At 44.6% G+C, this 23165-nt stretch overlaps 1 protein-coding gene across 1 annotated transcript in view; it reads left to right on the forward strand.

Annotated features, from left to right (window-relative positions):
- LOC308330083 (disks large-associated protein 2-like) overlaps positions 1 to 23165 on the forward strand; it is a gene marked incomplete at its 3' end in the record, with an annotated part of 287323 nt that overhangs the window by 199119 nt on the left and 65039 nt on the right. Inside the window, 1 exon segment of the mRNA XM_080784741.1 lies at positions 13355 to 13584. Coding sequence (XP_080640867.1) covers positions 13355 to 13584 — 230 coding nt within the window.

The raw sequence follows: 23165 nt of genomic DNA on the forward strand, positions 1-23165 counted from the left end.
ACTAAAACATCCGGGGCAACGCTCAACACGTCCCAGACTCTTCTCCCTTCACTAAAACATCCGGGGCAACGCTCCACACGTCCCAGACTCTTCTCCCTTCTGGCTCTCAAACTACGAATGGACTCCACATTGCAGTTAGAACTGCAGTTTCCCAATCTTCCGCCGTAGCCTGAAGAATCACCTCTTAAGACTTCACCTTAGCGGTAGCGCTTCCTGTAGCCTTGAAGACCTTGCAGGCATATGCAAAAGGTTCAAATGTAATGTAGATAGCATGTTATGTAGACGGACATAGTTTCAATGTACAGATGATTTATGCTTTGATATTATGCTGTTTATAGACTGATGAGCCTAGATTACTATTTCTATGCATTTGATGTACTGTACTACCTCTTGTTGACCTTGCTTCCTGTAAAACTGTGGACTAAGAGCGTCTGCTAAATGTGGTTATAGGTAGAGAGAGGAGACTGCTAGATTGATTGGTGCGGTTGCATGTGTGTGACTCCCAGAGCAGAGTGCCTGTCGCATTATGAGCTTGTAGATTTACAGTATACTACCGTATTTGATTTTTTCAATTGCCCCATGGCTCCCTCTGGAGGCCCCCACCTTGCATAGATTTACACAAACACAAAGAAATGTATGTCAGCAAAAATTATATTGTGTGTGTGTGTGTGTGGGTGTGGGGGTGTGCACGCATGTGCGTGAGAGACAAACGGACAGACAGGCCTGTTTCAAAACACACACAGCAGTCTCCATCCAATCATGTGCGAGGAGATGATTGGCTATAGAGTCAGGTGGGTGGGATTACAATGATTGAGCCTTCAGGAGTCGTCCCCCCCCCCCCCCCCCCCCCACCTCTCCATCACTTCCTCTTTTCTCCTTTCTCTCCTCTCCTCTGTGTATGTATATCCCTCTCACCCTCCCTCCCTCGCCTCTCATTCTCACTCTCTCTCTCTCTCTCTCTCTCTCTCTCATTCTCTCTCTCTCTCTCTCTCTCTCTCTCTCTCTCTCTCTCACACACACTATCTGGCTCGCTCCAGCTCTGTGTGTGTGTGTCTCTCTCTCTCTCTCTCTCTCTCTCTCTCTCTCTCTCTCTCTCTCTCTCTCTCTCTCCTTAGTTAACGGCAGTGACTTATGTGTGTAGGTGGTAGAGGCTCTTCAGAGTTAATCAATGAAATGCACTGCAGCCTCGCTCGCGCCGGGCCCGCCGGGCGGCCTCCTCCAGCGCTGCTGCATGCCCGACACAATCCTCCTCCTGGCGGCCCGGCGTTAAGTAAAGGCAGAGAAACTCGGCTCATAGTCAAAGCGGGCGATGCAAAGCTGAAGCGGCGTGTGCGTGTGTGTGTGTGTGTGTGTGTGTGTGTGTGTGTGTGTGTGTGTGTGTGTGTGTGTGTGTGTGTGTGTGTGTGTGTGTGTGTGTGTGTGTGTGTGTGTGTGTGTGTGTGTGTGTGTGTGTGTGTGTGTGCCTGGCTATACGACGTACTGGCCCTTTTTTAAAAGGAGTGTGTTGTTTGCGTGTCGGAGGCTCGGGGCATGAATAAATGCAGCGATGTCAATAGAAGGCACCGCCTTTGTAACGTTCCGCTGTGGGAGAAGAGCTTTGTATCTGCGGTGGTTGCAGTGTGTGTATATAGCCTTTTGAATCTTTCTACGTTACACTCGCGTGAATGCGATTCATGCAGAGTCTGCAGGCAAACTCTCACGCGTCTCGAAACGTGAGGATGCATGGAGCCATGTACGTTTGACCGGCGGGGTCAAATGCTTATACATGGCTTGCTCTATGCTTGGTCTGCTGACAATAGCCCATCTACAAGCTTGTACAACGACGTTGTGTGTAGCGTATGGAGACTGTGGTGTAAAGGCACATGGTGTTAACTGCCAACGTCAAAAAGGAAAAGCCTTGGCTTTGCACGCACGCGCGCTCGCTCACGCTCTACGTGCGTGGAAAGATCTAGGCATTTTTTAACCATATAAGCATCAAGCCGAAAAGTAGCAGTTCTACAAGCTCGCAACACGTCGTGAGCTTGTGGATCAGCAATTATTTTTTACTGCATTACACTGGCACGCATAAGTATATATAAATCATGCTATAGCTCTAATTCCAATTCCTAAACCTCTAAATGTCCAATCCTAAACCCAACCTCAACATTTATCTACTTCTAAAAGTATTTCCCAGCCATAAAACGGGAACAGGGACATGGTCTTCACAATGTCTATTTTCTAATCATTATTCTACTAAATGGTGACGCAAACACACGCGAGCGCACCCGCAGTCACGGAGGGAGTCATGCAGATTGGAGAGTCTATATGGCTATAGTTTATCAGCGGAATCCAAATGAAGGGGATCTGGGCACAGCTTGAGTCCGTCCTCTGGTGTGAGCGTTCATTAATTACACGTCTAAAAATATCAAACCCTCCAAGACTTAATTAACCCGTCGACTCCACTCCGTACACTCTGCACGTGTGTCACCGAGAGGAGATGAATCGTTCTTATCAGCGTGTGTGTGTGTGTGTGTGTGTGTGTGTGTGTGTGTGTGTGCACGCGCGCACGTGCGTGTCACATCTGATAGGGCATATAGTATTATTGTCGCTGTCCGGCAGGTTTTAGATTTTTCTTTTCATAAATCAATGCTACTGAACACCCCTTACGTCTGTGTGTTGGCTAAAAACAATATAGAAGGCGTGCGAGTGGCAAATCGAGTGGCAAAGTGATTATAACGTTGTTTAATGCAATCCGATGTTGTAGTCACAATAATACAGTAAGAGTGGGTTGCAATGCTAGGTTGTAGCAGAGTGGAACTGTCCATGGTGCTGACTGAGCAGTGCAGCATGAACTTTCTCTCTGTCCATGGTGCTGAATCTGAACCACACAAAGCCACCCTTATCCATGGAACAAATCATTGTTTTGTTTGTTTCTTTTGAGGGTACATGTGTCACCATGTGTCTTAGTGGGGTTTTTTATTGTATTGTATTGTATTTATTGTGTAATAAATGCAGCTGGTCCTTGTCTCCAAGACAAAGTCCTCCAAAGGGAGACAAAATAAAGTAAAGTAGTAAAGCACTAAGCCTCACAAATCCCACTGCAGTGTTCAGTGATTGACGCTGAGCTGTACATGCACAGCACAGCACAGCACAGCACAGCACAGACACCACAGCACAGACAACACAGCACAGCACAGACAACACAGCACAGACAACACAGCACAGCACAGACAACACAGCACAGCACAGCACACACTGCACAGCACAGCACAGAACGCACTGTTCTAGACAGCACTGCCAAAGTCATTAGAGCCTTTAATTTGTTATGACTGCAGAATGTGATTTTTTTTTTAAATCAAAACTACACATGATTGCAATCATGTGTTTGAATTTATCATTTCCAAACAACAAAAGCAGCTCCTTGCCAGTGTCATCAGTGATTGCCCTCATCCTCCATAATAAAAACCGTTCTTGGCATGCTGCTGTTTCTCTTTTCCCCCTGGAGAAGGCAGTGTAGATGAGCTGAGGCGAGGAGCTAGACGCCGACTCATTCGTTCTCTCCTCCCTGACCTTTTTGGTGATGGTGATTGGGGAAGGCCAGCATGACACCATGTTCAATCTAGCTAGCGTCTGGCTGGAAAGGTTTCCATTCTGGCAGCTCGGGTCCGGGTGATGTGCTGTGTCTCAGTGTTCCACTCTGCTATAGCCCATTAAGAGCGGGAAAGCATCTGTGTCGCTTTAGCGTTTTAAGTAATTTTAACCATTGTTTTATATTTTAGCTGAAAAATAAGTAAAAAAAAGTATTATATATGCTATTTTTTTATTTATTTTAATCGTGAAAATGAGTGCAAGTCTGGAAGAAAAATATTTTGAGATGGAGGTCAGCATGCTAAATGTATATAATGAAAAAGGTTGAGCACCACTGATATAGAAACATAGGTTTTTCAGAGAACTGTTTCAGGCCTCACTGGGCTAGAGTCTGGGTGGAAAGGCGACGTGCTTGTGTGCTGTTTATATGCATATAGCCTTGGGGAGACCACAGTAAAACAACAGCATCACAATCATTTAAACCACTTTATCCATTTAGGTTGTCATTTATTTTATTCATAAAATTATGTTTATTTGACAGGGACAATACAAAAAAACAATGTATCAATTATACGAAAGTATAGCCGAGGCTAATTTGCGACCCCAGTCGCTACAGGCCTTTCAAATCTACCTAGTAAAAAAAAAGGTATTTAAAAAGGGACTTGCATGAAGCTCCAATCTAAACACGTACAAAAGCGCGCGCGTGCGTGCATGTGCGTGCGTGCGCATGCACACTCACACCCAATAATAATGGGTGTGAGATGACATGACAAAAAGTATCCGTAGCTGTTACAGAGACAACACCTTTGTTCTGACAAGTTGACAACACCCTACTGTCTGGCACAGGTAGCTACACACACACACACACACACACACTGCACAAACAAAGTTGCACGCACACACGTCCACCCACGCACACAGCACAAAGCGTCATCCCTACATAATGGTGGGTTTCTTTGCACACAATTACAATTTAGCCAAACATGCAAATGCAGGATTGGAATAAACAAACTCTAGTCAACCAACAACACGCTAAATAGGCACTTAAGTAGCTTGTTGTAGGGAACAATGTAGTGCCTCAAAGTAAATTAGTGGATTAGCATCTATTGACACACACAGCACGCGCGCACTCACGTCAAGAAAGTGCTTGAGAAATCAGTAACTCAACAGTGTCAACATTACTCCTTGTGCATGTAGCTGGCTGCACACAAACAGTCATGCGCACACACACCTGCATGCACATGTGCATGCGTGCAACAACACACACACACACACACACACACACACACAGGTTTAACTGCTAATTTTGATAATTGGCCTCAGGTCTTAATGGATTTTCAACCCCATATCAAGGCCCAGCGAGCAGTTGAGACGAATAACAGTCCAAGTCCAAAATGTATTCTGACCCCTCCCCAAAAAGGCCTAGCTGTCCTGGCCCATAATCCATGATTTATACATTATGGATACTTGGTGTGGACTTAGACTGTTATTCGTCTCATCTGCTGAGCCACGCACCACCATTTGATGAGAGTTAGCCTCTTAGGCCAAAGACTTAGAATGTTTTTGATAAGATTTTGTCCACAAGTCCATGGTGTTTTGACGTTGGTACCGTAGGAGAGAGAGCAGGGAAACGTTGCTCAAAATGAAGATCATTCTATACATTCTCTAATTGTGTAGACTTCTTGTAAATTAAGCAACGCAGATGTTTAACAATAATTTCACTCATGAGAGTGTAAAATGAAACCAAATGGCCCCATTAGGCTCCATTTGGTACTGCACGTGAGACACTGTAGAGGAGGAGATTGTGTGCACATCTTGTATCCAGTGGCCGGCCTTTTGACATAGTGGGCAAAAGCCTGTGGGCCGATCAATGAATGGGCTGATGGCCATTTTAAGATCATTACGTCAGTTATCGGTAGGATGTTGGAGGGATGTTTTTCCAGTATAAATATAGTGGTGGTGTTAGGGCTTGTTCGTTTGTGTGTGCGCATCGGCGGAGCCGTGCGGTAGAGTATCTGCTATCTACGTGCGGGTTGTGGTGGGCCCGTGTCGATAGGCTAAAATGATTATTTTTGGAGCCAGTCCAGAACCTGCTATTTAGGCCATGGTGCTGGACATCGAGGAAGATGTCAAGGAGAAGAATAACAAAGAAAGGAAAAAACTAAAACATCGGCACACTGGTTTAAAGCTCCCAAAATGTATGTTCTTTAATAATGCCGCAACGTTTCGACATTTTAAGTATATTTCCCTGACATTTGCCATTAAATAAAATACATATTGGGAGCTTTAAACCACTGTGTGCATGTTTTTACCTTCTTCTCCAGGATTGATTGTTTTAAATTTGACATCTGAATAGTTTTACTATTATGGCATGGCCAGGCTAATTGCGTAGATATTAGTCTGGAACTTCGGTGTGGAAGATTGTATTTATAACTGCAAACGGATTCCAACGTCACAGCAAAACAAGTCTATTTGAATAGTGGGCTCTGATTTGGTCACCCACAACTCTGGGGTGAGCGAAATGTAATTCAAACTGAATAGCAGACCCAATCTGCTAAGGGAATTTTCTTTTCCTGTGGCACATTTGTCTGCTTTCCAGGCTACTATGATTTAGATTATAGTAGCCTGTACTTGTACTGTACATTGACATTACAATTGGCTTGATGATGACTGGTCAGAGCTTGAGATGATCATGCTTTGCCTTTTTCATAATAGAACCGTTTATGATATTTTTTTTCAATCTAATGTTACATTTTAGAAAATTCCGCGGCCACAATTTGAGCAAAATGCAAATTTGCAAACAGAGTTTTGTGTGTGTGTGGGTGGCTGGCTGGCTGGGTGGCTGGCTGGGTGGGTGGGTGGGTATGAGCACGGAAACAGCATGGTTGCTTTTCACCACCTGTGCGCAACCTAACACACACAAACGCACATATTATAATTAACTGTATATATGATGATTGTGGGTGTGCCAGTACAGTGACAGTACAGTACAGTACAGTAGAGGGTACAGTAGAGGGACCTGTGGGCCGAGTTGCACCACTCACTTCACACAGGTGTGATTTTTAAGGTATTTTTGGGCCTTTTTGCCTTTATTGATGCTATAAAAGGCAATGCAAATGTGAGCACCGCGTGTGCTTTGTGGCCGTGACACTGTACATCACATGCCGTTTACAAACCCAGCGTTGTGGGTCTTGACTTCAACTATATACCGGCCAATCACAGCGGGGCTTTCCGAGAACGGCGGCGAGCACGAAGCGCTCACTCTGTTATGTTTCAATGTGTGACATTTTCCATCAAAGACCTTATTATTACTGTATGTATTACTTGGCACGGCGATGGCTGCGATGTGGCATGTGGAATTGTGGATGATTGCTGCGCTACAGTATCTGCTAATGCCCTGACATTTATCTGCTGATGTATATACGGTCGGTCACCGCCAGTGACTCACATTTTAACCCATTTAGACCCGAGGCCGATTCTACAAAATGTCTTCTAAATCACATCAACAGTTTTCCGTTTTTAATGTCGGTGGTTCTCAAACTGTTTCATGTCAAGGACTCCAGAAATTGTATGAAATTGGCCGCCGACCTCCATCTGAAAATAATGGGACGCCCCCCACGGACCCCCCGGAAGCAAAGATAAGAGTTAAAAACGTTCACTCTGAAATAATATAATATTCAAAGATTTGCGCCATATTTTCAAGCTTTTTCAAAAATAGCAGATCTACAAGCTCATACGGTAGTATAAACATAACACCAAAAGGGGTTCCCGTCCTGAATGTGTTAAGTACCAGTACCCTATTATTATATAGAAAATGCTAAATACAAAAGTCTCTTACAAGTTCGGTATTATAGATGTACTTCAGTAATTATTATCATCAAAATGTAGGACTCATTATGTAGGTCCCATTTCACGTTCAAGTTTATTATGTATACAAATCCTTTGAAAAATGTTGCCACGCGTGGTGAGCTTGTAGATTGGCAATTTTCAAATTGCCAAAGTATATATAGGTCTGAAGTGCTATAATAATAGTCAAAATCTACAAAGTAACTATAATAACGTTCTCAAATAATTGCAGTACAGTAGCGTAAAAAGGAAAAATGTTGCCTTTTATTTGAGATGTAGTGGAGTAGAAATAAAAGTACAGAATTGAGTAAACACACACAGTTACTTTACAACACTCGCTCTGACATTAAAGTGAACATTTATCTACTGACATACGATCTGTCACCGGCAACCATCGTGGTAAATCTATTTCAAATACAGACCAGTGCAAAGCAAACAAAAAAACAAACCAGACTAGAAGAGTCTAAAGACCTATTCATACTCCAGTTTCTATCCAGGCCTATTCATATACTTAGCTTTGTTATTACTCGGTCGGGTATTGAACCACTTCCTTTACTTCTCATGCTCTGACTTAAAGGTCCAGGTCTGCTCAATTTGGGGCACGGGACGCATAGCATGAACGACCACGATCGAGGTGTGCGACCAATTCACGGGCCCTTCGATACAGTATGTAACGTGTCGATACGCAACCTGTGAGCCTACAGTATGTATTATTCATTGCCTCAGGCATGCTGCAGCTGAGCCACGTTGAGGGTTTTGGTCTGAAGTCTTACGGTCCCGTTTGGCGTTCAATGCACTGGGGGGGTAATAGGGGGGTGGAGGGATGGGCTGTCAATCTCGCATCGGGGCCCGTGGGACATTCCCTCCGCCAGTGAGGTGGGAGCTCATTGTCTGTTCAGTAAACTGACGACCTCCATGCCTGATTCAACATGCTCAGGTGAACGGCCATACCGCTAATGGCCAACTGCCACCAGTGGTGCAAGACACAGAAAAAAATTGTATCTACGGTGATTGTCAACCACAGCTTTTCGTCTAATGCCAGCTTGCTGTGTCGAGGCAAACACCTTGCACCTACAGTAGCAGTGCAAAAGAAAAAAGTACACGAAAAGGCTTCTCGGTTTCAGTATAGCGAGAGCACTTACAGTCAGTAACATTCAGGTCAGGGATGAAAGTACATATTAAGCCAGTCCTGCTAAAGTGTTCAGCAGTGCTGACTCTGCCGTCGCATGGTATTGGGAGCAGTGGGGATAGCAGCTGCCTGCCTGCCTGCCTGCCTGCCTGCCTGCCAACACACACACACACACACACACACACACACACACACACACACACACACACACACACACACACACACAATGTACAACCCGTCATCACAATCACATTTCCAACAAGAAAAACGAAAAACATATCTGCTGGGGCTCGGTGGCATAGTCGGTATAGTGCTGTCGCCTCACAGCTAGATCCTAGGTCCTGGGTGTTCGATTCCCGCTGGGGACGATGTGGGTGCTGGGGGCGTGTTCTCTCCTCCGTGTCATCAGTGTCCATATCCCCTGTAAAGAATTGTGTGAATTCTATTAACGAGCTGATTGCTCAACCGATGTCAACCTCCACAGAGTGTCCAGTTAAAACACAAATGATGTCTGTTCAAAGATATTTATTCCACTTCACACCCACATCAACTTTCCACCACTCTTTTCTGTGTTACACTCGTGTGGTTCTAGAATAGCAAAGAAAGAATACAGGGAATTCACAAACCTGACTAATAAAACAATTAACAACTTTAAATAATCAGAAATGTGAATGAAATATTAATATGAGCGACATGTAATGCTAACATGAGCGACATTCAAACTACATTTGCATAAGACCATCAAAATAACAAAATGATTAAATCCAGAAACATTTGTAGTACAATTGAATGACTTATCATAATAAGATACAGAAAATAAGTTTGTTAGCCGCAAATTCAACTAAACAGTACAAATAATAATTGCACATCATTGCAGAAGGTACTCACTTTTAGTTGCACGCACACTAACATAAACACAGAATATCCAAAGCAAAAGCAAACTCAAACTCTTCTGCTTATGAAGAGAGAAAACACGTCCAGCTTCTCTCTCAGAGGACTCAAGAGAAATGACTGAGGCAGCCTGTAAGCACAGGCAAAGAAGCCCTAATCGTTAATTGACCACACCTGGCTTGTGTGTCAGGATGACCTGATTATAATGCAGACACTTAATTGCACAATACCAACACTGCTGACATGAAAGGACTCTAGGCAGTCAATGAAATTGGCCAATATAGGCAATGCTGATATGTACCAAGCATACTGAATGGAATGCACCATGAAAATAAAGAACACATATTAGTCCGAGGGCAATACTTGCTGGCCTTTTGTACACCCCTCACAAAAAACATGCAATAATCCTGGTCTCTAAACTAGCTCCCCCTGGCCAGCACCAGGGGAGCTAGTTTAGAGACCAGGGGAGCTAGTTTAGAGTTCCTTTCCCCTGGAGGGAAAGGAACTGGTCCAAATAACGTGCTCCTTCCACGCACTATACGTCCGGCCAGGGAAACTCTCCCCCCCCCAACCCCCCTACACACACACTACCACCACCACCACCACCCCCTAAATTGCTTATAAATTGTTCCAAATTGTTCCAGGGTTTTTAATCCGCGCTGGGAAGAACCCCGCTGTGAAGCTGCCGTAATTCCTAAACGGTTTAGTTACTGGCTAACGTCAACTTCTGCTGCAGCTGGCTGACTGATAGTGAGGGCTGTGTTTTTTGGCAGGCAGTCATTTTCTTTCTCCAATGTATAATTGGAATAAAAGGACAGACACAAATCGTTTGTCACGTTTCATGATGAAGATGGTTTTATTTGTCATTTTGTTCGACGATGACGGTCAGTATTCCAACACGGACGACTTCCTTTCTGTAACTCTGCAAGCGTAGTGTCGTTTAAACTGCAACAAGGATATTCCTCAGATTTGGAGTCTGACAAAGAGCAAGAGCCTTGTTGCTTGAAATGTCAATATTCGCTGCCTCGAATGACATGACGACCTTCTTTCTTTTATGTTGGGCAACAATAAGGCACGCAATGAATGAATGAATGGCTCTGAACACTGCTAGCCCAACACTCCTGCTGACAACCTCATCAACCCAAAACTAGCCAACGTGCTTCCGGGTCAAACCCCGCCCCCCCACTTGCAGATAAAAAATCCTTGTAAAGGAGGTTACTTGTTTTTGATTGTGTTTTGATTTTATTTTCACAGTCTTAAGTTCATTAGATACCGGTATTTTGATAATGCTACTGCCGCCGAATTAGTTACATTTTCGCTAGAAACGGACTGTATCAAACATGACTGACTGACTGTCAGAGAACACCTCCCCAATACCGAGACGCCTCCCTGACAATATCGCCAAGAGACAGTTTGTTTATTTTTGGATAACTTATACGAGAGGATTTCAAGGTGACCCCATGTTACTCTCCATGTAGAGGAATGACTTCCGCGAACCAGGAAATGAGCGAGTGACGTCAGGACTTGGAGGCACTCTATATGGTACCTCCAAGTGTAACAACAATAAAACACAGACGTATGTATCCCAGTGAAGCAAGTCAGTACGTAACAAAATTAAAGAGTTTGGCGGGCCGGTCCCGCCGCAGCCATGCAGGGACGTTAAAGTGACAGATAGACGGAGCGCGGGTGCCACCACCTCGACCGACCTCTGTGCATATAGCATTTAACCCATGTTGGGCGGGAACCCCTTTTGGTGTTTTAAGCATTATGTTGCAGACCTACAAGCTCATAGCGTGGCACCAAGTGCCGCGCTACGAGCTTGTAGATCTGCTATCTTTTTTGAAAAATCGTGAAAATGCGGCACAAATCTTGGAATATATATTCTTTCAGTTTTAACTCATATCTTTGCTTCTTGGGGGGGGGGGGGGGGGGTCTCTGCCTGGAAGAAACATATTTTCAGATGGGGGTCGGTGGCCAATTACATTTAACAATTACACTTTTGGGGTCCTTGACATGAAATATTGAGCACCACTGATATAGAAACATGAGGTATTTCAGAAAACTGTCAGGATTTAGAAGACTTTTCTTTTCCTCGACGTCAGGCCTAAATGGGTTAACGATCAATGACAATGTCATCCTTTATGGGCTCACATCAGAGCCCATAAAGATGCATGTCTACATACTGTATATTACACACACTGTGGTACAGTATGTGCAGCACGGCTTCGCTGCAAATCACACATGACAAAAGAACTGGTGAGGGGAGAGAGAGAGAGAGAGAGAGAGAGAGAGAGAGAGAAAGAAAGAAAGGGGAGTGTTTTCTAGTATTAACGTCGAGCACACGTGCAACACACACACACACACACACACACACACACACACACACACACACACACACACAACACGCAGAGGTACTCTGAGGTACAATACATTCCTAGTAGCCTGGGGCATAGTGTGTGTGTGTTCCTGGAACGTTAATACTGACTCAGCTGTGTGCTACACTAGTCACGGTAATTGCTGCTGTACGGTTTAACTAAAGCAAGATGAGAGAGAGAGAGAGGCAGGCTTGTGTGTAAAGATATTGAAATGAGTCTATGAACTGTTGTACAAGGGTGAAGTTGTATCCAGTTAATTTTAAATTGGTTACACGTCCCATCTCCAACAAATCATAGATTGTTCTATCATAGCAAGAGCAGCACTTATACTCGGCATTCATAATTGTACACGCTCTATGCATAATGCGAACTTCATAAAAGAATAATGTTACATAATTCAAGATCATAATTCCTGATGAATCTGATGCACTGTGGGTAATCTGTGTGCTAATGATGTACGTGTGCACATACTGTTGTTTGTGTGATGAAAACGAGCTTGGTGGAAACCTCATGTCTAAAAAAAAAAAGAAATGAGTAGTAAAACTGTTTTACTGTGAAAGCTGATATATTTTTTTGAATATGTAAGTCCCAGAATAGGGATTTTATAGGGTTGAACCAGCAGGATAAAATGGCAGTGCATAAAAAGTACACGTCTTGACTTGTTCTGAGGTCAGATGCAGTGGAAATATATCTGCCATATGACGGTCCTACTCCATCTCAGCCTCAGGTTTTATGCCTCCCATCTGCTAATAAATGGGACTGACACAGTCTAGCCCGGTTTACAACCATGCCTGAGTCGAGAACAAACAACTTACAGAGATGAATGGAGGCGTTCACCCACCGACTCCGTCAGAACAGTCTGTCCCGATCGGATGAAGGACGACCGGAAAACGCTTTGCATGTTTTGTTTGATACAAATGATGTTTGATTCAGGGTGCAACAGTTTTTTTTGCAGATTTAGGGCCTTATTCTCGCCGTGCCTTTGCCCTTATATTATACCTAAAATCCTTTGCCTTTTGTTTTTTTTTAACTATTTTAAAAACATTTTAAAAATGTTCAAATATAGCCGATAAGGGGAAGGCGCTGACAAAAATAGGGCCCTTAGTTTCATTCCAACTTCTTGGTGGACAAAATGTTTAATAGTGAAAATGGCAGATCTGTAAACTTCCAACGCGTCGCATTGGACTGCATTTCGAGTTTGTAATGCTGCGTTCACACGGGCAGATGCAAAAGATACAAAGATGCATCATGCAAAGCTACGCAGAGTATTTGTAGCTAGTACAAAACGTTGGCTGCATCTTTGCGTCTTCATGTTGCTATAGCTTCCATTGACAATGAATGAATTTTCTAAACGCGCCGCTTCGTGCTGCGTTTCGCGCAGCATTTCGCGCAGCATTTCGACCTCGTGGATCTGATGCTTTTGATGCGTTTGTGTGACGCTGTAGTAGTATGATCTTTTACTTGTAGCAGAGTCTTTCTACACTGCATTAAAACCTAACCTAACCCCATCCATTCATGCCCCCCCCCCCCCCACACACACACACAGGTGCCCCAGCAGGACGAGTGGGGGGGCTACCCGGGGGGAGGGAAGGACGAGGAGATCCCGTGTCGGAGGATGAGGAGCAGCAGCTACGTCAAGGCCATGGGAGACGAGGAGAGCGGCGAGTCCGACTCCAGCCCCAAGACGTCGCCGCAGAAGACCGCCGTCCGACCCGGACCGGACGCCATGATGAAGGCCGTCATCAGGCCCAGAGACCTCCTCCTGGACTCCCAGAGGTACTGACGCAAGACACACACACACACACACACACACACATGCAGGGCGGCAGTGCCTCAGGGCTAGAGTGGCCGGTATAGAGCGGCTGGGATGTTCCCAGTGCGATCCATGTGTCCGAAGTGTCCTTGAGCAAGACGCTGAACCCTTAATTGCTCCCGATGTGCTGGTGCCTTGCCTGGTTTTCCCCCCGCTGCCTTCGGTGCATGTCTGCATGAATGGGTGAATGTAATTCACAATCTACGTAATCTATCTCTTCTTTTTTTGGACAGTATACAGGTTTCATTCAGAAAACATTAAACATTTCCGTGAATCGTGGTTCAGGCCTCTTGTTTCACGGGGAGCCGTCTGTATTCCCAGAGTTTTGCCTGAGAAGCCCCGCTGGTCTTTTCCGAGTCTGAGACAACTGTGGCGAAAAAAGGTGCCACACAATAGCACAAGACCCGTCATGATTTGTCCAATGACTAGCTACTCTTAGCTGGAGCATTAGGCCCTTAATTAATATCCTCAATCTCATGTTGCTAAGACTTTATGCCTAAATCTAATGCATAAAGGAACTTAGTCGAGCCTAGGCTACAGGTAATAATGTGGCGGTTATATCTGTAGGTATAGCAGCGCGGATCCTAGAACACATTGTCCACAGACAACACTATAAATCTGCTGTCGTCAGTACGGCTTAAACAGTGCAAAAACACCATCCTATAATGAACAGTGAACACTGAATATAAACGGCACTCCATCTGAAAAATAGCCCAAGCTGAAGCCAATAAAACAATTAAACGTCTAACCCCTCTGTTCCTTTCCGTTTCCCTGTGACCTCTACAGCGTCGCCATTCGTATACCGTTCACTCCCAGCTCACAGGAGCAGAGTAGAGTGCTGGGTATAAACAACAGACCATAACCATGTTGACGTGTTACTTAGTCAACTGTGGGGGAAAAAAGGACTCGTTCATCTATTCCGTATTTCATCAATTCCATGAATGTCACTTTCAGTTTTATTCTTCGGCTATTAATTAAATTAGCACGGCACATAAAACCCAAAAGCCATACAGCAAGCGCTTGTGTTTGACAGACCCTTCCTCAACCGGAGTTCATTGTTGAGCGGACGGCCATTGTGAGCCGGCACTTGTTTAAGTCTTCCTCAAAGGGGCCCGTTCTTCCTTTGTTCCCCGACAGAATGTGAAAACAGTCATTACGGCGGGAGGATTCAGTAAAAACATTTGTATTAATATGTTTTTAATCTCCCCAGAACCGCTTCTGTCAAAAGCAGATTGTGTTCCGCCTGCTTCTCCGCTGTGTCAGTCTTTCAGCTGCCAGCGCTCGGTATATGAAGGTCTCCATTATGTGCCTTTTGCTCTAATACAGAAGAGACCCACAGTTGAACATTGTTCATACATTTTTTTGATGGACAGAGTGATGGACATGTTCCCATACTTTCAATTGTGTTTTTTTATATTGAAAAGGCTTGGTGGGATATTTGTACGTTCCTTCTGGAAATACATTTTTCTTCAACAAGTGTGGCCTTTATGCCCGGACATGTGGACATGTTGAGGGTGACAAAAGGCTCCAGCATGATTTGGCAGATTCAGACTGCTGTCTGACGGACAGGAGTGGAACAGCACTGGGGGGGCTTGGTTGTGACGCATGCAGTGCAGGTGCGTGGTGGACAAAGTATAGGCTACTGAACCCCGAGTATTACAGTCGATGTATAGAATGGTCATCCACAAGATGCGAGTATGTAGAAAGTCAATACAAAGACATCATGAAAGGCATCGCAAAGATGCATCCCGAGTTCACAACGGCATCGCAAAGATATTGCAGACGAGAATTATGTTCATTAAAACGGCGACCAAGATGTATGTTCAATGGAACATGTGGATTAATGTTCAATGGGGCGGCGGTGGCTCAGGGGTAGAGTGGCTGGACGGATGGTAACCACAAGGTTGCCAGTTCGAACCCGGGCTCCCCCAGGGTTTGTGTCGAAGTGTCCTCGAGCAAGACACTGAACCCCTAATTGCTCCTGATGTGCTGTTGGGTGCCTTGCATGGTTTCCGCGCCGCCATCGGTGTATGAATGTGTGTGTGTGTGTGTGTGTGTGTGTGTGTGGGTGAATGTGATGCACAATCTATGTAAAGCTTCCAAGGCGCTATATAAATGCACCATTAATGGAGATTTTGAAGGCTGTGTCGTGGTGAGCCCTGTGCAATGTGATGAACACTGATTGATCTCCCATGAACACATGCAATGGCATTCTGTAATTGTGGGTTATACTGCAGTGCTATGCCCATTTCTATCACAATTATATTCTCTCTCTCTCTCTCTCTCTCCCTCCCTCTCTCTCTCTCTCTCTCTCTCTCTCTGTGTGTCTCTCTCCCGTCAGTCCTCGTGACATTGGCGCCTCATTGTGATTCAGTGCAGGTTGTTTGTTAAATTACTGTTCTGTCATTCGCTGGCTCTTTCCTGGAAACACTGAATCCACGGCAGGCAACACTTGTAGATGCCGCACGCACGCACGCACGCACGCACGTGAATGAATGGAGACCTTACGTCATAGTATGTGTCTGAGCAAATCGACATGTTACGTCACGTACGATAAGAGCGCCCCTCACCTCACACGCGTTCGGGTGTGATTTTTCTTTTAATCCATTCTGAACGGGAACCCCTTTTGGTGTTAGCATCATGTCATGCTTTAGCTATTGAAAAATAGCAGATCTACAAGCTCATAGCGCGCCACCAAGTGGCGCGCTATGAGCTTGTAGAATCTGATCTCGGGTCAGAATGGGTTCATCAGACCAGTGTGTGTGTGTCCAGTGGAAACCTCGTTATGAATCTGATCTCGGGTCAGAATGGGTTAATGTGGAGGCACACTTCTGACACGTACCAAAGCATTGGTTTTCACACAATGGGGTCCTTCGACTCCTCGACTCCGTGAACTGGATGCCAGCAGTGTGTCGATAAACCCACAAGCCCAAAGCCAACTCTTCCTCCCGTGGAGAATACGTCCTGTGGCCACAACACAATGGGAGCGGGGTCGATGAGCTGACCTGCCAAATGATCCATTTATATTCCTTCCCACCCTCGAGAAGAACGCTCAACAGGTTCTCTCTCTTGTCTCGGTCCAAATGGCCCGGGTAGATTATTATGACTCAGTGAGGTGTGTGTGTGTGTGTGGGAAGGAGATATATAGATTTGTACAGTGATGGGAGAAGTATACTCACGTTTTGTATTACATTTACAGTAAGTAAATGTAATATTACCCTAAATCCTAAAAGTTTTCTAAAAATAAAAAAACCTGTTTCTATTATGTCAGTGGTGCTCAACCTTTTTCATGTCAAGGACCCCCCCCCCCCCCGAATGATATTTCTTTAGCCGTGGACCCCCATCTTAAAATATGTTGATCCAGGCACCCTCCAAGAAGCAAAGATTTGAGTTAAAAAATATTCGCTCTGAAAGAATATAATATTCAAATGTGCGCCACATTTTTGCTATTTCTCAATAGCTAAAGTATAACAAATCTTAAAACACCGAAAGGGGTTCCCGTCCTGAAAGGGTTAAAGATGTGGCAACAATCTTTATACTTAAACCACCAAAAGTACAAGTACTCATCATCATTATGCAGAAGGTCACATTCAATCAGTGTTCAAATTCCTCTGCAAATGGCAGATCTACAAGCTCACAGTGCGGTGCGTCGCTCTATAGGCGCGTTGTGTTGTGAGTAGATTGTCTATTTTCAAATAGCCAAAGTATAGGGCTGAAGTGGTTAATGTAGGTTTTGTAATAATAATAATAATAATACAAATCTGCAAAGAAAGTTACTAACTTTTAACGTTTTCAAATTATTGTAGTGGAGTAAAATTATAATATTTGCCTCAAAGTTGTAACTTAACCCATGTTGGGCGGGAACCCCTTTTGGTGCTAGCATTATGTCATGCTTTAGCTATTGAAAAATAGCAGATCTACAAGCTCATAGCGCACCACCGAGTGGCACGCTACGAGCTTGTAGGTCTGCTATTTTTTTTTTAAATCGAAGAATGACTTTTTAGAAGACATTTCTAGAATCTGATCTCAGGTCAAAATGGGTTAAGTACAGTACCTGAATAAATGTACTTACCGGTAGTTCAGTATCCACCAGTGGATTTATATATTATTATTTAATTATTTTCTTTGGCGGGGGGGAGGGGGGCATTGATCGTGTTGCCTCATGGAGCTGCTCTGTCTATTATGAATGGTCTGTAAACGGCCAGTGATTTATGAGGATGCAGTGGTGGACGAGGCCCATCACTCTCTATATGCTATTGTAGGATAATGGACTCTCTCCCAGTGGTTAGACTGAGGTCCATGCTGGTTCCCAGCTGAAAGGGAAAGCTATTGACCAGTATGGATCAGTGTGTGTGTGTGTGTGTGTGTGTGTGGCTGTGTGTGGCCTCAGTGGAGACTGAAGGAGAAGCTTGTTGAGGCATTTGTTATACCGCAAGAGTTCCTCATGGGTGCTCTCTCTCTCTCTCTCTCTATCTCTCTCTCTCTCTCTCTCTCTCTCTCTCTCTCTCTCTCTCTCTCTCACTCTCTCAGACTGACTCAGTATGCTTTATTGGCATGAATGTCAGATGAATAGCATTGCCAAAGCGTCAAGGATAATACAATTCAATAACAAGGTGTGTGTGTGCCTGCGCACGCTGTATTACTATACTTGTGAGGGCCAAATGTCCCGGCATGTGAGATATTATGAGGACAGATTTCCTGGTCCTCAGAGGAGAACGGACGTTTTAGATGAGGATTTATTCATTTATATTTGCACATTTTGTAGGTTCCATGCTCAACAACATTAGCCTGGTTAATAAACCAGACCGAATCAGCCGCTGGCAAAATAAAATTGCCTGCCGGCGGATTACGGTCTGGAGAGGCTCAATTGTACGCCCATTTCCTACACCAGAGAAATGGGGCGGCCAATCGGGACACGGTATGCAATATGGGCGGGCTTTGGTACAGTGACTTTCAATGCTTGAGACCTTTGACTGACAGTAGCTCTGACCAATTGCGTCAAAGAGAAAATGTTTCAACCCGCCCTCCTGGAAATGAAATCCAAGCTGAGCCTCCCCAGACTAATATCCCGCGGTCCGTGCGATATTAGTCTGGTTTATTAACCAGGCTACAACAACATGTCTTTGGTTTGTTTGTTTTTCACTTTTCATAATTTCAAAAAAGAAAAAATAATGTGAAGGAGAATGCCAATGTGTCAATGTCCCCGCCAGGGGCTTGAGATGCAGACCATAATGGAAAGTATTTGGTGGTTTATAAGAGAAGCGATTTCAAAATCGTCTTGAATTCGGTGGGAAGACAACTCCCACAGAGGTGTTAGCATTGTGTTATGCTTGGAAAATAGCAGATCTACAAGATCATAGCGCGCCTTGTATAGGTCTGCTATTTTAGAAATGGCATCAGGAGAATCCCATCATTATTTTAGAGTGGTTGGTGCCAGACATGGTGTTATGTCTCACTGTGCTTGTTGAGACCCAACCAGAAGAATGGATCTTTTTTTCTCAGAAACCAGTTAGTGCCATAGACTGTAAAAAATATGGACAAAGCGGTCTTATATGGACGTAAAATGAAGCCTGTCAGTCCTTGAACTGTAAGTCGCCATCTTTGTAGATCCGTTTGGGCCCAGCTGGCCATTGGCTGGCCCAGACAACGAGGCGGGACTTCCCCCCCCCCCTTCTTCTTTGTTGGTTTTGATTTTGACTCGAACGGGGGGTGGCTCCCAATCATAGACTGTACGCCCCTCTGAACATACGCGACTTTATGGTCATTTCTTTAAATAAATGGGACCATAGTTTTCCAAAAAGAATATTATGACATGAGAAATGAGACTTTAAACTAGTGACTGGAAGCAGAAAGTATTCATGACCATGTTTATTAAGGTAATACAGTCTAGGTGAAGTTGGGCCCAAATACATGGTACTCTATGGTAACTCTATGGTAAGCTAGTTGGGCCCAAATACATGGTACTCTATGGTAAGCTATGGGGTTTTTTGGGCCCAATGACAGCTGCCACAACAGGCCATTATATGAACTTTCAGGAAGTCCCGATTTCCTTAGTGGCTTCACAGAATAACTGTCTGACTGCCCCCCTGGTTGGTACATTTCGAGGGCTTTGTCCCTCAAATAAAGAAACTCGAATCATCACCTGTTGGAAGGTGATGATGGGAGGTAATAATCCCCCCCCCCCCCCCCGCGTCTCTCTCTCTCTCTCTCTCTCTCTCTCTCTCTCTCTCTCTCTCTCTCTCTCTCTCTCTCTCTCTCTCTCGTTCAGATGGCAGGTTCATATCCCACATAATTTCCACTTTCTTCTCATCATCCATAAAGAATTCATCACAGTCGGAGGTCCTTTTCGTCTGAACTCTGCACACGGGGGCTGGCTTGTGGATCTTTATTTGAACTTTCATTCGTTCCTGCCTCAGCACTTAACACCAGTTGTGGCCAACACGTCTCCAGACGTCTTTAGAAGACCCCCCGTAGGGAAATAGTTCAGAACCACTGATATAGAAACATTGGGTTTTTCAGAATACTGCCAGGATTAAGAAGACGAATGATATAAAGCCGGATCGCTAGAATCTATATTATATACTGTATATGTATTTTTTGCTTTGGAATCGTTTTGGAATGTAAACACCTTTTATGTGGGTGTTGCGCTAAAATAATTGCAGATCTACAAGTAGATATTGTAGATCAGCTGCAGCATATACAACCCTGAGTCCAACCCAAGTGTAAAATCAGGCATTACGACGTCATCAAGGCCAGCCAAAATAAATCTTTGTCCACTAAGATTTAGTGACTAAATCAACATTGTTTCAGTCTGCTAAAATCTCATGATATTTAGTTGACTGAAACTAGACTAATACTGAAACTTTTCAGATGACCGAAACCATGACTAAAGCTAAATGAAATTGTGTTCACACGCGTTGAGTGAGTTTGTAGATCTGCCGTTTGCGGCGCGTGACGCGGCGAGCAAAGTATCAATCAGGCGTTCACAGCTGCCGAAGATGTCAAAGTTAATGTATTCACGGAGTGACACGGAGTCAAGGATTAGCCCCTCAGCGAGATGAATCAATCACTGATACACACACACACACACACACACACGCACACACACAGCCCCACACACACACGCACGGACACGCACACACACACACACACACGCTCAGTATCAACGGGTGCCATCTGTCTGGCAAACGAAGTCGTGCTTCAAAGTGTGTGATGATGTGTCCTAGGGGTGCAGTCAGTCCAGGCTGCAAAGTGCCACCAGCCAATCAATCCAGGCTATTTTGGGATTTATTTTTTTATTTTTTTAATCATAACTCACATTCATTTATGCCCCCCCCCATCACCCCCTCCTCCCAACACAATTAGCCTCTGGAGTAGTTGCAATTTATCAAAATTAATGCAGGCAAACGCATTCAATAACTCCCCATTTGCCACAAAGTAATTATTCACTCCAGGAGGCTATATGCGTTTTGTAAGAAGAGTCTCTCTGTCTCGGAGCTCAAGGTCGGTGCAGGATTCCCAGTGCATTGATTTGCTGACGTGTGACGCATGAGGCTATACCCAACCCAGCACACTGTTTTAAAATGCTTTTCAGTATAGTAGAAATCGCACCCGTGTGAACTGAGTGGTGCAACTCCATGTGGGGGGTCCCCCCGGTGGGTACCCGGAACTTCCAGACCCACAGGAACGCGCCCGGGGTGCCAGCCCCGAGTCGGAAACGGTCTAGAAATGACAGAGTTACGGTACTGTGTGGGGGAATTAGCATTTCGCAGACACCTCTCTCTCTCTCTCTCTCTCTCTCTCTCTCTGTTTCTAGCACAACAGCACCACTTTTGCCCCTACTGGTACTCTAAACATAGGGACGGACAGGTACATGGACATGGACACATTGCTGTTTCTTGGAGTGTTTGCACCACTCAAAAAAAAGCCCAAAAATGAAGGCACAAGGGGTAAGGCAGTGTGCCCATATTTTCACCAGTGCCTTAATACCCCTTATCCCTAAACTTCCTTGCCTCTTTTTTACTATTGTTTTGAATAGTTCAAAATGCCGATTACTAGCTCAGAACGTGTCGAATTTAAAGATAGTTGTCAAAATAGTAAAAACAAAAGGAAAAGTGCTGACTTCAATAAGGATTTATTTCATGTCTGTGTTGATTGCCCTCTTTTCAAAAACCTCTAGTAATATGTTTACAATTTCAGTCTGCTCCCTCTAAGAGCCCCTTTCCCCTCCCCCCACACTTACTCTCCCACAGTACGTCTTCTGTTCAGTTCTGTACCATCAAATGATACGTTTAGTGCCTCTGCCTCTCGCTTCAGAACTCTGCATGTTTCATAATGTTTAAACTCTACACGAAGCCACCGGGCGCTGTCCACAGTCAAGCCTTTTGTTTAAACTACTGAGAGCACCGTCACTGGCAACATGAAAGGTAGACGGAATGTGCCGATAAGAGATTTCCATCCTTCTGTGCTTTAGTACGCAATAGAAGAGCCATAGCAACACAGTCTGACACATTACAGGTGCGCGTGATGAGATGTTGACACTTTCCACAGACCACAACACAATTCAACAGAACGTAATAGACAAGCCCATGCATACAATAACACAGTATGGGATAACGAGGCGCTGTGAGCTTGTAGATCAGCTTTTTTCACACTATATGTATCTGTTGAACCGAGTCAAACATCAACTACATGCTTGTCAGGATGGGGGCGTACACACAATGACCAACCTACATAATGACTAATAATAATAATGCATTTTATAAAAGCATGGCAAGAAATAGGAATACAAAGTAAAAACAGCATATGCAACAATCAATGTCTGTGGGACCCCGGCTTGGCTAAACTATAGAAGGGTCAAGTTAAAACTATAAAAGAAGAAAAACTAGTCAAAAAGATAGGTTTTTAAAAGCATCAGTAGACTGTGGCGCTCTCAGGTGCAACGGGAGGGAGTTCCACAGACATGCAGGCTGTTTGGCAGAAAGCCTGATCACCCGTGGTGCGGAGATTGGTGTGGGGGACGGGGAGAAGGTGGGTGTGGGAAGAGCGGAGGCGGGTATAGGGCCCATTTAACCCATTCTGGGTGGGAACCCCCTTTTGGTGTTTTAAAGCATTATGTTATAGCTATTGAAAAATAGCAGACCTACAAGCTCATAGCGCGCCACTCGGTGGCGCGCTATGAGCTATGTGCGGCATATTGCATTATTTCTTGGGGTCCTTGACATGAAGTATTGACAACCACGGAAAAAAAAGACATTTTGAAAAGACATTTTTTTAATTTCGACGTCAGACCTAAATGGGTTAAAGTAGTAAATGCACTGGTGAGTGAGAGGGGACATCTTGTAGTCAGTCCTGAAGGAGTTGGGGAGCCAGTGGAGAGAACGGAGGGTGGGTGTGACATGGTACATACCTACGCGCTCTCATCAGGATCCGAGCAGCGCTGGTGCGCCAAAGCCACACAATGACAAACCTATGCAGAATACAATAGACATCCAGAGGAGTCATGTCCAATTTTGCCTTTTGGAACAGACTGTGTTTAAGCGCA

Source organism: Protomyctophum bolini, assembly GCF_963924005.1.
Source record: "Protomyctophum bolini genome assembly, chromosome: 15".
Taxonomy (NCBI): Eukaryota; Metazoa; Chordata; class Actinopteri; order Myctophiformes; family Myctophidae; genus Protomyctophum; species Protomyctophum bolini.